The sequence below is a fragment of the Puntigrus tetrazona genome, chromosome 17 (assembly GCF_018831695.1).
Source record: "Puntigrus tetrazona isolate hp1 chromosome 17, ASM1883169v1, whole genome shotgun sequence".
NCBI lineage: Eukaryota > Metazoa > Chordata > Actinopteri > Cypriniformes > Cyprinidae > Puntigrus > Puntigrus tetrazona.
The window spans coordinates 15,408,240-15,425,222 of NC_056715.1; the positions used below are offsets into that span (position 1 = coordinate 15,408,240).

At 42.5% G+C, this 16,983-nt stretch overlaps 2 protein-coding genes across 2 annotated transcripts; both read left to right on the forward strand.

The window, feature by feature from the left end:
- Positions 1-5,602: 5,602 nt before the first annotated feature.
- Positions 5,603-8,275, forward strand: nkx2.9 (NK2 transcription factor related, locus 9 (Drosophila)). The gene is made up of 2 exons (XM_043262463.1): positions 5,603-7,150; positions 7,322-8,275. Exons 1-2 carry the CDS (start codon positions 7,000-7,002, stop codon positions 7,843-7,845), a joined length of 675 nt encoding a protein of 224 aa, XP_043118398.1. The 5' UTR covers positions 5,603-6,999; the 3' UTR covers positions 7,846-8,275.
- Positions 8,276-12,291: 4,016 nt separating this feature from the next.
- Positions 12,292-14,981, forward strand: nkx2.1 (NK2 homeobox 1). The gene is made up of 2 exons (XM_043263311.1): positions 12,292-13,224; positions 13,659-14,981. The coding sequence occupies exons 1-2, from the start codon at positions 12,858-12,860 to the stop codon at positions 14,336-14,338; spliced, it is 1,047 nt and encodes a 348-aa protein (XP_043119246.1). The 5' UTR covers positions 12,292-12,857; the 3' UTR covers positions 14,339-14,981.
- Positions 14,982-16,983: the final 2,002 nt, after the last annotated feature.

Here is a 16,983-nt window from a genome sequence, read left to right on the forward strand (position 1 = left end):
GCATGTTTTGTAGGCTAGATTGAACGATGTGGATCTTTTTTTTTTTTTTTGCACAAATAATGAGTTGCATTTGTCTATGACACAGCCCAACTTTCTGAAGAAGCCCTTGTGCTGATTTCAGACCTCAGAACTCTTTTTTTCGTTAAGAAATGTGCGCGAGAATCAGAAGTTTTATCAAGAGCATTCTGTCATACTTGGGAAAAAAAAAACATGTGCATTTCGAAAATGAATATTCTTTTAAAATATTACTGTACATGGTAATAAAAAACCGCTTGTGTTGTCAACAGAAAAAAACAGCGGTTTAAATTAATAATAATAATAAGCGTAATAAAATTAATAATTATGATTAACAAAAGTGTATCAAAAGAGTGCATTTAATGAAAGCGTATAATAGAAAGAGTCCAGGTTCACGCGATACTCTTCATCTCACACATGACACATGGTCCGAGGGTTTATTTTGACTCATTACACACCGAGTAATGACTCTCTGATAGTAATGACTTCGTGCATTAAGACTAGTTCATCTCGTCGTGAGAAGCACGCTTCGACGATTTCAGGACCAGAAATGAAGAGAGCGCCGAACGTTTTAATCATCTCCTCCATCTTCTGTAGCTTTAAAGCGTGGCGAGAAGATCCTCCTAAAATGTGACGGATGAACGCAAAGGAAAAATAGGAGATTCTGCAAAGTGCCGTTTACGCTATAGCTAATAAAGTGATCGAAAAGAGCCGTTGTTTTGAGCATTTTTAAACGGAACGGGACGGAAAGTGCACGGTTTCAGTCGGTGTCATCCACTTTTAAACCAAAGTAATTGTTATGCGTATCATTAGATGCCGGTGGAGACAGCAAGGGTTTAGCCGCCTCTGAAGAAACGCGCGCAGCGGTCACATGTCTTTATTTATACACTCGTCCCGGTTGTTTTTGTGTGGTGAAAATAGCTTTCAAAGACAGCCCAGAAATATTATATAGCCTGCTATTTCACCGAGGGGGGAAACGGCCGTGGTCATTCGACAAGAAGTTGTCTCAGAGCCATTCCAATCGCTTGGCCTTCAGGCGGTCGTGATTGGATGGAGATGGATAATCTGTTAAATATTTTAATACGAGAGTGCAACCAAACACTGCTAAAATAATGCGTTGCGTTCTACTGAACGATAAAAACTGCCCGCATTATTTTAGAATTAACGCATCACTAATTAGCGAATGCGTTTATCAAAATGATTGTTTATTAGATCGACTCCTAATCGTGCATTTTGACCAGAATGCGTTCAAGCTGCGTCGTGAAAATGCAGCGTGACGTTTGGGACGAGTTTGATTGGAGCTTGAACCGAGAAACGTCGAGTAGCCACGAATCAAGTCAAAAATACCTCGATGTTTGATTTTATTAAAGTGTGTATCATCTAAAGTAGATCGTCTTTGCTAAGAGGAAAATGCTCACTTTTAGGACGATTTGATTAATCGATTGATTTATTATTGGCGCGAGCGAACTATCGTTTTAGGAGGAAATGCGGTTTTACGACACACGACTGCATCTGATTGGCTGTTTTGCATGTGGCGTATGTAATCATGATTTCTTAGAGAAGTCCTCTAGAAAAATATAGACAATTGGTAATTGGTTTAATGTGTTTTTTAGGTTCAAAACCGTCCAATTTTCAACAATCCCCTTATTTCCCGAGAAGACCAATGGTCCGTTCCTATTTTTCAGCATCTTTCTGATTCGTGTTATTCGTAACGCGTCTGGCACGCCTGGCTTTCGTTCGTGTGTCGTTTTCATCTGGGTGTCAGTCAAATGTCATTATGCCCAAACGATAGGCTTCTGGGTCCATGCGCGAAAATAAAAAGTTATCTTTTAGGCCGAGATGAGAAACGTGGGCCCAGCTTGTTCTGCGCTCACTTTCAGGACGGGGTGTCACTGTGCTTTAATACGATATCTTTACAGACCGGTCGCTTTAGTGCAACTACAAATAATAATAAAAAACAACGATTACAATAATAACAGCAACTAGACCTATAACAACGAAAATAATAATAATGTGTTAATAAGATACATTAAAGCGATCAATCTAAGTTGTTACCGAGTAAAAATGGTTTAAAACGTTGCGGCATAAATTATTTTTAAACGTGTCTGGATTGCATTACTCAACAGTTATTATTTACAGTTTAAAAGGATCAACTGATAACCATAACTTTTATCTCCCGAATGGAATTGACACCATTAAACTGCTTTGCCAGTTAACACCTCTAAAGGGTCGGCTGCTCCTGGGACTCGAGTCCGGCCGTAATGAGGACCTGTGCAGATTAACGATGGCTGCTCCAGAGGGACAAAACCAACGATATTTACGACAGTTTTAAGCATCGATCACATCGACAGCTTTTCGTTTCTCCGCCTGTGTTTGATTAGCGTTAAAGATCACGCTCCGTCCCACTCGCCCTTTGTTTTACGCGACAGAAAATTCAGCTAATACGAAAACGCTCAACTGCACTCCATATTTACGACAGATGGACAGAAATGAAACGCTAAAACAAATTTAAAAGCCTCGTCTAGTGCACAGTCCGTTTTAAATAGCTGCACGCCCTTTAATTGTTAGTTTATTTATTTTTTTACATTAACTACTGTGGAGATCGACAAGAATATGATGTGTCGAATTTAATTTTTATTTTGTTTTTCAGAGGCATGACTGTGTCATTTTGACATTTGTTTAAAAAAAACAGACAGCACGCCTCGGTTTCCTCTCATTGTCGAATAGAGGGAAACTATTGGTGTCTTAGCATTTAATGCGGTTCCGTTTAACGCGTAAAGTAATGATGGGGAAGGAGCGCCCTCTGCTGCTCACCTTTCGTTATTACGTGGGTGAGAAAAAGAGTACTGCTCCTGTGAACACGACGACAGGCCTGCATTTTCACCTTTACCCTATGTTTTTTATCGTTAGTACAAAAAAGGTATATCGTGCATAGTTTATAGGTTAGTTTATCGCGCAGCTATAGGCCAGTGAAACTATATTTAAGTATCAGAAAGAGTAGAAAACATTGTCAAAAAGAGCGATTAGAGATTTTGTGTATTTCGTGCTATACTTGATGTAGTGAAGCAGCCCGGTGTGCACCCGCAACTTTCTTTCCTGACATATAATACATATAAAACATACAGCAAGCAAACGCGTAAAACTCAAAACTGAACCCACCGTGCCTTACCACGGGGTTGTCCAGGAAAACGCGTCGTTTCGTCGTGTGTGATGTACAGCTGAAGAAGCCGTCTTTCAACAACAGCGTTTCCCGGTCTTTGAACCTGAAAGCGCGTGCATTGTCTGGGCGATTTTTTTAAAGCAAATATAAGGGCAACTAATTAACAAATAGGTCCTTGATGTATTTTAGATTTCTTATTTTAGCTCGCCGAGTTAAACAGAATCTAGGTAAAAAAAAAACTTAAAGATCGATGCATGGTGCTGTAAGAAAACAGCGAGCTGTGATGTGAAGAATTGTTTTGTGACACCGTGAACAGACAATAGTGACTGTTAGTAAACTGGACGATTTCTGGCGCCTTCATATTGACGCATAGAGTGTGTGTGTGTGTGTGTGTGTGTGTGTATATATATATATATATATATATATATATATATATATATATATATATATATATATATATATATACACATATATATATACTATTACTTCCTATTAAAGCAGGAAGTTTGGGAAAGGCGCATCTTTTTTTAAAGCCCATCCATGCCTGCGGGTTGGTGTCAGTCCCAGACGACACGCCCACGGACCGCCCACTGTCTGTTCACCGTGTCCTCCTTTTCTCTCCTGAGGATGTGAAAGGTCAGGAGAATGGAGGCGAGATTTATCTGTAAAGTGAAGAACCTTTTCTCAGCCGAGCGCTGTATTTGCGCAAGTGCATTAACCGAGCGCTGTCCACGTCTGATGAATTCAGTTATTCCCAAGAAGTGCTTTTATTTAGTAGCTGAAGTCTTTGCGACCACATCAGACCAGAGACCTTTCGGGCGCCCGCTCCAGTCAAACGAGCGCAAAAAATACAGCGTGCTCTTCAGCTGCACGCACGAAGCAGCCTTTATCGTTAAAATACGAATAAAATACGAAGTTACCAAACTGCCTTGCATGCATGTAATTTCCTGAATATGTTATATTTGGGTCACATTGAAGAACGTGTCCCTCATCTAACACCCGACAGTGGAGATTTAAGACCTGAAGCTGGTCGGGATAGGTAAAGCGTCACGTTTAGCAGCGGCAGCTCTTAAAGGAACAGCGGGCAAATAACGTAATAGCCCACTTTCTGCGGGGCCTGTTAATTAAAGAAAAAAAGAAAACCTTAGGACATATTGAAGAAAAATTCGGTTTTAGTTAACCACCTTAGTTTATCTAACAGCTCCAGCAGCAGAGCTCTTGAAAACAAAGTCTCTGTTATCAGGGTCTTAAAAGAGATTTGGAAGTTCTCAGGGTATAGGCCCTTAAGGTAGCCACTTTCACTCGGGTACATCATCTTAAATGTTTCTATATTATAAAACTGAGATTATTTGAGATTCACAAGTAAAACAGGCATATCATTAAATGGCTAAATGGCGCAAATTAATTGACCTACTATTTTAAATTAAAGAAGCTCATGGCTTTGTTTTAATGCAATATAGGCTATTTGAATATGGCTTAAATTAACAGTTCACTCAAAAATGCTCAATTCTGTCAGCATTTACTCACCTTCGTGCTGTTTCTTTTTTTTCTGTGGCACACAAACATATTTGGAAGTGTTGGTTTTGCGTTATCTAATATATATATATATATATATATATATATATATATATATATATATATATATATATATATATATATATATATATTGTATGTGCAAAACAGTTTCATTTCTGAAAATATATTATTTTGTGTTCTACAGAAGTCATGCATGGAGTGAGATGAGAGTCAGTAAATAAAGATTTTTATTATCTTGGGGTGACCCTTAAAATTTCACTAATCATTTTTAAAAAACGCAATTTTGACTATATTTTTAACTTCAGTCAGAACAAATCGTTTAATTCAGTAAAAACAGTTACAACAGACCCAGCGTGTGTTTTTATAAAGCATCTTGAGAAAAACGAAACAATAACAGGACGTTGAAACTCAGCGCGCTATTAGAGTTTAAACATGCATCTTGCCCCGGTCGCATTTAAATGTCGTAAAATATTGATTTCTGTTAATTGATTATTAGGGAAATGTTTCATTCATCCTCTCGTCCCCGTTCGTCTGACTCCTCGGGCTTGAGAAGTCAAACAGCAAGGGTAAATATTTGAGAGTGAAGAGCTCTCGGGCGTTTGAGAGCGCGCACTTTTCCTCGAGCATGCTCCTATCTGTGGGTGTCTAATAGATTAAGGAGATACGAGAGGTCATTAGAAACTAAACTGTGTGCCTACACGGGGCTTTATTTATTCTTTGAGAGCGCGCGCCTAAAGTCCAAGAGCTTGGCAAACATTTTAGCTTGACTTTACGCAGGTTAACGTCGACGCTTGAGCGCAGTTTGTTGCAGTTACTAAACCATTTATAACCGAGCCTCGCGTAACTAAAAACAACCACTGGCCTAATAAAGTCTATTTAAAAAAAAAAAAAAAAAAAAAAAAAAAAAGAGAAAAATTATGAACAATTTTTCGCAATTAAAGAAACGCTGTCATTTAAAACGATAAAAGTTGTTTGATTAATCGGCTTGGAGTTTTACGGAAACGAAAAGTCTTTTAAATCCGCTTGAAAAACGCATAAGCAATAACTCAGCGCAGAGGTAAGCGGCGAGACGCGCAGCAGTAGATAGTTGCCCAGATCCCGTTCGGCCCTATTCAAAACCATGACAACAAGAAACAAGCAGGGATTTATTTGAGAAAGTTAAAGGACATTGTGCGGGGGCGTCAATCAAGCATTATTTCAGGACTGAACAAATGCAAAATCTTGACTGGAACAAATGCTTCCAACGGGTCTCGGACGCGGGGCTACATTTCCCTCTTTTGTTCCCGGTCGCTGGTTGGCATGTATTTGTGTTCCTTTTTTTTTTCGCCCGACCACCCAGGACGACTAGACGAGAACGGATACCCACTCCGTCTGGGAGGGTCTATGCAGTCATCCAGAGCGCGCTAAAGGCCAGGCAGGATCACCAGAACCCCATGATATGCCTGGTGCGCTTGCTGGTGAGGCGCGGGAGCAACCGACAGTCTATAACGAAAAAACACCGTCTCCTTGACGTCTGGATCTTTTCCCAAACACAAGTTATGAGTTATTTAAGATTCCTCGCTCGCCAAGTTAAACGGAACCTATGTGAAAACTTAAAGATCGATGCACGGGTGCAAAGTCGGGTGCGGGCTAGCTGTAAGAAAACATTAAGAAAACGCAAGTCATTGTTTTTCCAGTAGCCACGAATATCAATTTCTTTAATTACCATGTGATGACTACCACCCCTCTGTGCTCAGAGAGCGCGCATTTAGCCCGTGTTTGTCCAATATAACGCCCGCAATAAACTACAACACCCCAATAAACGAATTAGGAAAACCAACTCTGGCACGCTAATGGATCACTTTGTATGCAAATATCCGATATGTTATTTGAGCGAGGGGGGGGAGAGAGAGAGAGAAGGAGGGCTCTTGTTGTCACTTGCCACCCAAGACGTGATTCAGCCTCAACAATTACCATTATCTGTTTCCCCACTTTTCACGAATTCGGACGAATCGGTAATGATGAAGAGCGTTACCCTCCATCATTGTGAAAGTAACGGGCCATTCTTTGCCGGGTTCACACCTACCATTACGGGGATTTAAGTGCACGAGTCATTGAGGTACTTAGAACCCATAAGGAGGAGAGGCCTCAAAGCAGCCACCAAGTGCTGTTTATATAAACAGCGCGACATCAGTGTACACACTGTCACTCGGGTGAGAAAGCGCAGATCGCTTCAGCACCGCTCCACCGAGGAGAGCTCTTGAAGATCGAGAAGCAGACCTGGAACTAACAGCGACCCAGCCCTACAGATGGCCATCTCTAACAAGTTCAGTTTCACTGTGAGAAGTATTTTGGATCTGCCGGAAAACGACACGGAGAGCATCGCGCACCATTCTCCAGCGGACTCCTATTCCGTCTCACCTTACTCGTCCTGGGCTGAAAACGAGAGGGGGCATGTCTGTAAGTCCTTAAAACGCCAATTTTAAAATGCGTTTCTAGATGCCCATGAGTGGTTTTAATTAATTACACTATTGAAGTTCTACGTTACATTATATAACTGTAAAGCACACGCATTTCCTCAGAGAAACGGTAAATAAAGGCTAATCGGTTTTTTTGTTTGTTTTTCTTTAGCATCAGACGAGAGCAACCTCGAGGCTTCCCCGGACTCCACCGGGCCGCACGCGCTTTCGCCGGAGGCGGAGCACGAAAAGCGGAAGAAGCGCCGCGTGTTGTTCTCCAAGGCTCAGACGTACGAACTGGAGAGACGCTTCCGTCAGCAGCGGTACCTGTCCGCTCCGGAACGAGAGCAGCTCGCGCACCTGCTCCGCCTCACGCCCACGCAGGTGAAGATCTGGTTTCAGAACCACAGGTACAAGATGAAGAGAGCGCGGATAGAGTGCGCCCAGGACCTCCGCCAGCCTCCGGTGCTGCGCAGAGTCGTGGTGCCCATTTTGGTCCGAGACGGCAAACCGTATCAGAACTGCGCTATTGACGCAGAAAAAGGAAGCTGCGTCGTTCCTCCGGCAGTGCCGTCCTCGCCCTTCGGCGTTCAAGGTTTCCAGCCTTTACAGCAACAAACGCCCTTCGCGCTTTTCCCCACGTACCAGCACTTTACCAACACGGCGGCCTCCCGCCACCACTTCTGTGTCTGGTGAGATTCGCTTAGGACCCCGCGAACTATTTTGGGACTTACCCCACAGGACAGCGCATGGATTCCTCTTGATTCAAGTTGTTTTTTAATTACATGAAGTGTTAGGTCTATTGAAGTAGAAACTGCGTTTCGGCGTTGATGAGATAAGAAATAAATAAATAAATAAATAAATGCTGTTTGCACATATTATATGTTCTATTTAGTTGCATTTTGTGAGAGTTTTGTATTCATTGATGTCGTTTATAATTGCCTAGATAGTGTATTTTTGAACTGTTTGTGTTTGTTTTAAACCAAAAGTTTATATATCTGTGAGAAATGTTTTATACTGTGAATAATGTAGTGTCATAATTTGACGCGACTGCCTCAGCTTAAAGTGCGTTTTCGTTCATTATTCTATGTATTAAAAAAAGAGAATAAAAAGATTTTTTTTTAGCAATTGTTCAAATTATTGTTGCTTTACACACATTACACTAAATGTTTAAAATCACTCCTTTTAATTTTTAATGCTTTAAAATATTTAATTTCTTAGGTTTTATATATATATATATATATATATATATATATATATATATATATATATATATATATATATATATGTGTGTGTGTGTGGCTATGTATGTTTAATTCGTTCACTTATTTTTTGTTAATCCCTTCGATTGTTACACATACTGTTTGTACAAAAGATCTCAGACTGAACTAAAAAAAAGAGTACTAGAATTTGGGCACAGCAAGAGATGAGTGTCTTTTGTGATGTTAAGACGTCCACTTTCACCCGACAGAGAAGACCAAATAACCAGCTTAAAGAAAGAATTCTTATTTAAGGCTCAGGAAAGTAGGCAAACACCGAGCAAGAAATGCAGGACGCACAATGGCTGTTGATTCTTGTGTGACAGCAACATTTCTACACTCCGGCTTTCATCATCTTTTTACGGCGCGCAATATTAACACACCGCGCTTACAGCCTTTTTATTTTGTTTTTGAGTGTCTTTTTTTGGTGACCAAGTAAGAAAACCTTGTTGTTGAATGTTTTTAAAGTTGTTGCACCAGCGGTTTGGGCCACTGTCTGCTTCATATTTTAAAAGAGGGTGTATTAACGTTAACAACAAAGGCTTGATTTGTGTTGCTTTCTCGAACCCGAGCTCTTCCCAATTAATTCAGCGACCCAGTCAGCATCATCCTTGTCACCTGGCCCTTTGTCTCCTCTCCCGGGCCACCTTGTACTACACACGGAGGGGACTGACCGCGGCGCGCTCTTCTCCACATCTTCCCTAAAACACTTTTTTTGTGTCGTCCTCTGAAAGGACCATTGTGTGGTTCCCAAAGGGACCTAGACAAAATCCGCAGCGTCTCGATTCTCGTCATGTTTAATCGGTCCCGGGTGACGAATTTATGGGCTTTAACGAGACAATGGAGTTTTAAAAGTCGTTGGGTTTTGGAAAGTGACAAAGACAGGCTTTTAGAGGTCTCTCCTGGTTTATGGCGACCCAACGGACCTCACGAACGTGCGCGTAAACAGTACGTAACCTCGTGGTGTGGATGCGCGCAAATGTGCTTTGACTTCTTTACGCTACGCGCTGGGTTGCTTTAGGGTTGAGGGGTAAACGCATCAGGAACGCATTTTCACGAGACCTGGCTGACTTGCTGGTGTTTTTCTCTACCTGTTTCTTGATTGCGCTTCTATTAATCGTTTAGCATTCAAATACACCAAAAGTAGATGAATTCAAATGCAACCGCGAAAAGCGTACCGACCGAACCAGATAGGCCTTCCTATAAAAGTAGCTTTTGTTCGATATTTTGTCAAGATATGGTTAATAAAGTAAACCTTGCCGAATTAATAAAATGAACTGTTGTTATTATGTTGCTTTTTTAAAACTAATAGGCTAAATGCACTTTCCGTGTCATTGCAAATGCGTTTTTATGCCCCCATTTGTCCCGTTTAGATTTCACAGGGTTGCCACTCTGCCACCTTGAGGTTAACAGCTTCCTGTGGCGGGTTTGATCTGATTGCGCTCGGGGGGAAACGAATATCCCCATGCACTTCTCTGCCTTGACCCGTCCCTCTGCAAAAGGCATTATTGTCCCTCTCCACTAGATGTCGCCACAGCACCGCGGAGTCTCAAAAGTGAGCCTTCCCTCGTCAATATTTAGGCTGCTGCACCTGATGAGCGTCAACATCACTCCAGCAGAAAACAAACGTCCACTAAAACACGAGCAAAAACATGCATGATATAATATATAATAATAACAACACATACAACGCCTTTGAATAAATCGTGCCTTATATAGCACTCATGAGCATACGTGCATGTTGAAAACACTGGCCACCCAGGTAGCGCTGAAAGTAATCGTCCGGATCTCCAATAGAAAAAGATATTTAAAAACGAGACAAAGCATACTACTAATTGCTGTTAATTGGCCATGATAGCCGTACTCCAGTAGAGGGGAGTGAGCCTGATTAAGATAATTAAGAGAGCCTTTTGTAAACTGGATCAAGTAGGCCGAACACCTTGAAAGCGGCGTCGGGCGCCCCATAGTTTTGACACTAATTGTTATAATTGCGCGCGCGATTATCGTCACTGGTGCACAGGCCCCGCCCACCTGCGCTAACTTCAAACTACACGAATGCTTTTCTTAGTTTAAGGGCGGGAACGTTTCGTTAAGATGACAAACGTTGCATAAAGTTGGAGCACTTGGCCAACGCTGGACATTAGCTATGATAATATTCGTAAAAGAATGAAACATTTTTTCCCCGAAACTGTAAAAAGTCGCTAATGTGTTGTGGCGTTTGAAAAAAAAAACCTAAAATGATCGGTCCGCGCGCGCTTCGTCTTGTCAAACATTCAGCGACCACCAGAAGACGCTGTATTCCCTCGTCTTCAACGTTTGACGGCTCATCCTAACAGTTTATGTGACATGTTATGTTGTTCTGCGTCATGCATACTTGCTTTGGTCTTCTTTGTTATTGCTGGGCCATACAGATCGCATTTTAGATATATAGGAGGTAAATAGTGTGTGTGTGTGTGTGTGTGTGTGTGTGTGTGTGTGTGTGTGTGTGTGTGTGTGTGTGTGTGTGTGTTCCTGGCTCTTCAGAGCAGCTGCTCATGTCGTGTTAAGGCGTCAAGTGCTACATTAGATCGCAAAGAAATGCGTAACGTAAAGAAAGTTGCCTTTCTCTGAAGGCGATATTTGAATTCCGGTAGCAAACATTAAAAGGCGCAGTAAAAAATCATTTTAATAATAATAATACTACTAATACTATTATTTTTTTAATGCGACAGAATTCGTGTTCCCTGATTTTATATTTACAATAATCTCATAATCAGTCTCCGATTCATTTTTGTTGCATTTTTGATTCTTTAGATAAGGCACTCGGGAAATAAATAGCACGGCATCTTTGCAAAGAAAAAACATTATATTTTTAGCCTTAACTAAATCATAAACAGAGTCTCTGTAATACCTGGTCGCTGTAAAGACCAAATTATCAGTGATGCCCGTCAAAATTTGCTTATTTTAAAAAAATAATAATAATAACTTGCTGTTTTTTGTTTTGTTTAGCCGTTTAAGACTCGAACTAAACTTTACTCCAAAGATTTCAGCGTACAACTGGTGGATCTTACCCCATGAGAGTTTCCTGCATTCAAGTCATTATTTGTTCTAAAAGACGTGGATGCTTGGTGTCCCAAATGGTCTTTTTTACTTTTTACTAGCAGTTTTAAATGTAACACGTTCATTTGGTTTTACTATAAGTCCATTTATATTAGCGCCACACATTAATATATGCAAGCCTGACGAGAAGGAAAAATATATATATATTCGTTATTAACATTGAGATTGAGAATAGCATTTGTTTTGCAAATAGCTACAAATATAATTTTTATATGTCAAAATTATTTAATTATATTTTTATTATTGTTGTGGTTATTATTATTATTATTATTATTATTATTGGCATCGTTGTGGTCGTTTTAGAGTATGAAATAAAACTAGACTGTTTTGTACAACAAATCTTTCAAAAACCGAGTTAGTCTTCTACGCAACTAACATTCAGGTTCGATTCTGTGAAACTGTTTTCCTGTCCAGGAAGTCCTGGGGCGCCGGGACGATGCGCGCCTTACCGAACTCACGCGGAGTTACTTCAGGACTTCCTCCGGTTAATTCAGCGCCGTTAACTTTACCTGAGAGCCTCTCGTCCTCCCGAGTTCATTTTCCTCAGTGCCGCGCGTCTCAGCCGAGTGGATGGGAATTTGGACGAGACTCTGCCCATGTCCAATAATATCAAACGGAAAGGGGCTTAATCATTTACTTGGCCTCTTAACACGCGCATATGTATTTATTTATTTGTCAGTCGGTGTTCCTGAGTCGTCGCAAGGGCCCTTTGCATGTTTGAGTACGATGGAGCATAATACAAACACGCCTGCAATCACCAGAAGCCTCTTGTGGCCATTAAAAGTCAGTAGTTCAACTCGAGCTTTTTTTCAGAAACTGAGTGGTTCTCAAAGTCTGAAGTCCGCATACGCGCTCACATCAAGGGGCCCTTAAACATCACTCCAACTGTCAATATTTCATCCTTTGCCGCGTTCCTCGCCGTTCTCGCGAGCCTCGCCGCCGCGAAGCAAGCAGCCTCGCGCCGAAAACGAACTGTGGGCGAATTGAATTCACGCACAGGTGCCGCTGCGCGCGCTTAAACGTTTTTCGGGGTTGGGGGAAGGCGCGGGTAGCCGAAGACCGCGTAATAGAAATTGTGCGTGGGCGCCCAGATGATAGCGCTGCTTTGTATTGTTGCCCTGGCTGCTGATGCCCCGCCTCTGATGGAAGCCTTAAACCTGGCACCAAGCTAAAACAAACGAAAGTCAGCTTCGAGCTCCCACTCAAACCAATTAAGGCGGACTCCAGTGCACACTCATACGTTTCCATCCTGCTGCAGCGACGGTGAAACAACAGGAACAGAGGAGCTGGCCAAAAAAAAGAAGGAGAGATTGCCTTGCCTTCTAATTTCTCCCTTTCCAACACAGAACAATGTCGATGAGCCCTAAGCATACGACTCCTTTTTCTGTATCCGATATCTTAAGTCCTCTTGAAGAGAGCTACAAAAAAGTGAGTATGGAGGGGAACAACTTGGGGGCTCCTCTTGCCTCGTACAGACAACCCCAAGTCACGCAAGCGGCGATGCAGCAGCACCACATGGGCCACAATGGAACAGTACCCGCTGCCTACCACATGACTGCAGCTGGAGTTTCCCAGCTGTCACATACAGCCATGGGGGGCTACTGTAACGGGAATTTGGGCAACATGAGCGACCTGCCGGCCTATCAAGACGGCATGAGGGGCAGCACGACGGCCACCAGCTGGTACGGAACGAACCCCGACCCACGCTTCTCCACAAGTACGTGAGATTGACGCTTTATGTCGTATTTGCGAGAGCTGTTTGTGAACGATAGCTGTTTTAAAATACGTTAAATACGCGATTTTGCCGTTGTGTGAAACTCAAAGTGTCCAGGTGAACGCGGGGGGTTTTGACGGCGCTGAGGAGAATTACGCTGAGCCTGCCATACGTTAAACGCACAGGGTGTTTCACCTAAACCCAAAGCGACCGCAACAGTTACCAGACAGACAGCGTTTGTCCAAAATTAAGTATTTAAACAAGGGACCGTTGCGTAATTGCGCGCAATGGCGATATTCGCTCATCTTGTTGTAACGTTTGGATTTCGTTTAGTTTTCGCACGTGATACTGAACCCGCGCTATTTGTGTCTGCCGTTGTTGTCAGATCGCAAAGCTAAACTGGACCGTTGTTTTGTTTTATTTTTTATTTTTTGCAGTCTCTCGTTTCATGGGCTCCTCGTCCGGCATGAACATGGGCAGCATGAGCACGCTGAGCTCCCTGGCGGATGTCGGCAAAGGCATGGGTCCGCTGACCAGCACGCCTCGCAGGAAGAGACGGGTGCTCTTCTCCCAGGCGCAGGTGTACGAGCTCGAGCGGCGGTTCAAGCAGCAGAAGTACCTCTCCGCGCCGGAAAGGGAGCACCTGGCCAGCATGATTCACTTGACTCCGACTCAAGTTAAAATTTGGTTTCAGAACCACCGGTATAAAATGAAAAGGCAGGCCAAGGACAAAGTGTCCCAGCAGCAGATGCAGCAAGACAACGGCTCCTGTCAGCAGCAGCAGCAGCAGCAGTCTCCGCGGCGCGTGGCCGTGCCGGTGCTGGTGAAAGACGGGAAGCCCTGCCAGGGCAGCAGCCACACACCCAACACCGGCGTACAAAACCACCATCACCAAGGGGGGAATGTCATGATCATGTCCAATAACGGTTCTTCGATGGGCCAGCATCAAAGCCAGCAGGTAGGCAGCGCCGGCCAGTCCCCAGATCTGGGTCAACACGCCGCAAGCCCCCCGTCTCTCCAAACCCAGGTATCCGGCCTGTCGCACCTGAACTCTTCCAGCTCCGAGTATGGAGCTGCCTTGCCCTGCTCCGCTCTGCTCTACGGCAGGACGTGGTGACATCGGAACGGACAGTAACACGGTGACAGGTGCGTGCAGATGATCTGTGCGCCCTGCTCAAAAAACAAACAAACATAAAAACAGACCGAGAACAGTGGTTGCGCTCTGAAACCACCGTCTCCTTTTCTGGAGGGAGACACGCGAAAGCTACAAGCAACACGAGGATTGCCAAATGTCAAAGGTATCAAATCTTTTATTTTGAGGACGAGCGCCAAAACACCGTTGAGAAGATGGAATTATTTATATACGCTAGATTTTAAACGGAGACTGGTTTAAACGCTAAAATCAAATATTCTGTCATGTTGGATTTTTAAAAACAAAAAAACAAAACAAAAAAAAAAGTCCCGACGACGAAGACATCTCCCCTCACAGTTAGACTGCTAAATACCTTTCACGGTTTCTTCTAGATTTCACTGTAAACGTAGCTTGTATATTTCTGTAAAAGGTTTGGACTGATTACATAGTTTTTAGCGATATGTATATTGTACAAAATTTTTATCGGTATTAAGGGGTCACATGTTTTTTCAGTTTCACTGTTATTTGTACGTTTCATTTTCTTGTAACTTATATAGATATTTGACTTAAACGCAGTCACACAATCATATTAATAAATTATGACGATAATAACAGTAGCCTAACAACACGTTTGTTTCACGTCAATCCCTCCGCGGTGCTTTTTCACGCTTCTTCTTCTTTTCTTTTTTTTTCCTTCAAGAAAACTAGTTTTAAAAAAGTCGTCAGGCTTCCACAGAATTAGCCTATTCGGTTTGTGCAAGCTTTTTGAGGACGCTTCGGCGGGATTTTGTTTGAAACGACAATTTCTGCTGTTTGTATTGGATCTGTCTGTGGAGCTGGGTTTCTGCATCACGGGCCTTACAGTAAAGCGTGCAAATAGTCGCGCGGTTTTCTGTTTGTCGCAACACCCCTGGAGTCAAAAAAAAAAAAAAAAATTAGCAGGCTACCCTAAATATGCCGATGGGAGTCAGCAATCCGAGATCTGTTTAGGCACGAAACGAAACGCGTTTCTGAGCAGTTTTGCATTAAACAATTATCAAATATTATTATTATAACATGCGAGCGCTTCGATTTTAAAAAAACTAATTCCGACGATGCGTTTTCTAGCCCTGACTAATCGATACGTGGCGGTCCGTGACTTTTTCTAAGAACAGAAAGAAAAAAAAAAAGTTTTGGTACAGGTTTCTTTTCAGCGTCGTGGGTGCAGGTGAGGTCTCCGCTCACATCAAACAAACGCTCCTAAGAGCTAACTCATCAATCACGTCGCTGGGCAAACTTTGCGAGACGAAATAAACGCGCTTATCGGGGCGCCGTCCATCAATAACCGCGTTTGTGAAGATCAGAGGTAAAAAAAAAAAAATCAAACGCCTCCGTGTTTAGGTATTGATAAAGAGCGTAAACATCTGAGGGCGCGGCGAGATCGCCTGCTGCAAGCTCACAAAGCGCGTGCGCTTGCTAGAGCCAAGAAAAACAGATGTTGTGCACAGACAGGTATAGGTGCATTAAATAAGATCGAGACGTTTCCATTAAACTTTTTGACCAGTTAAGAAATTTTAATAAATATCAAACACGCGGAAAACAAAAAAAGCTAGAAACTGTTTGGCGCAGGCGAGAAGCGGCCGACTGAAAGGCCGCGTATCTTTGACGCGTTCTTTCTTACTCAGCATCCAAATCATTTACATCTTGATTTGTGCTCTTTCTTGAAAACGATTTTGGACCGGTTTTGAATTACGAACTCTTTTTTTTTTTTTCTTGGCTGCTTGATCACAAAGAATGGCGGCCCACGGCATGCATATTTGGGAAAACATAATTACATAATTAACTTTTCAATATTATAGAAAACATAAATATCAAGATTCGACTTTTTTAACTTTTTTTTTTTTTTTCAAAACTAAACCGCTGATATCATTGTTGTTTTCATGACATGATTGCCCCGTTCCCTTTCCCCTTAAAAAATAGCATTTCTAGGACCCCAGATTAACCCTAGCGTCGTGATGGACGATAACTGTTCGGTCGTTTCATAGCCCGAGTTTCTTTTTGCTTGACAAACCGGAGTTGCAGTACATCGATTGATCTTAATGTATACAACTCTCCCATGTTTGTGCTGGAAAACTATACCAAGCCTAAACCGGGCGCTATTTAGCCTGATATTTTATGGCCTGCACCGCTCAGAAGCAGCAGCCCTAATTTAACAATCGATGCGAAGCAAAACTTGTACAACTAGGCCAGTGTGCCAAATGCTCGCAATGGCTCTTGTTGCCGTTCTCTCCTGGGGTTTTGTACCTTTTAATCGCAAATAAAACACTCTGCGTGTAGCAAACCTTCAACTGATGAAGGTATTTATGTGAAGCTCTCGCGCCAATAAGCGGGCAGTGGGGCGCGCGTTTTAATGACTCGCTGATTGTAATGGCGCTCTTCTTTTCTGTGAAGGGTCGTTAAATCAACAGATCATTTTGTCGATTATGTCCGAAATTATACTTTCGAAGGCCTACAGATGCTTCTTTTACTCGCACTGATACTCAATTATATGTAACCTCCACCTAAAAAGGGACTCCACCCGACTCCAAGCAATCTCCACGGTGCCTAAAAACACAACATCGGTGGGCGACTGCTGCAATATTATAACGCGA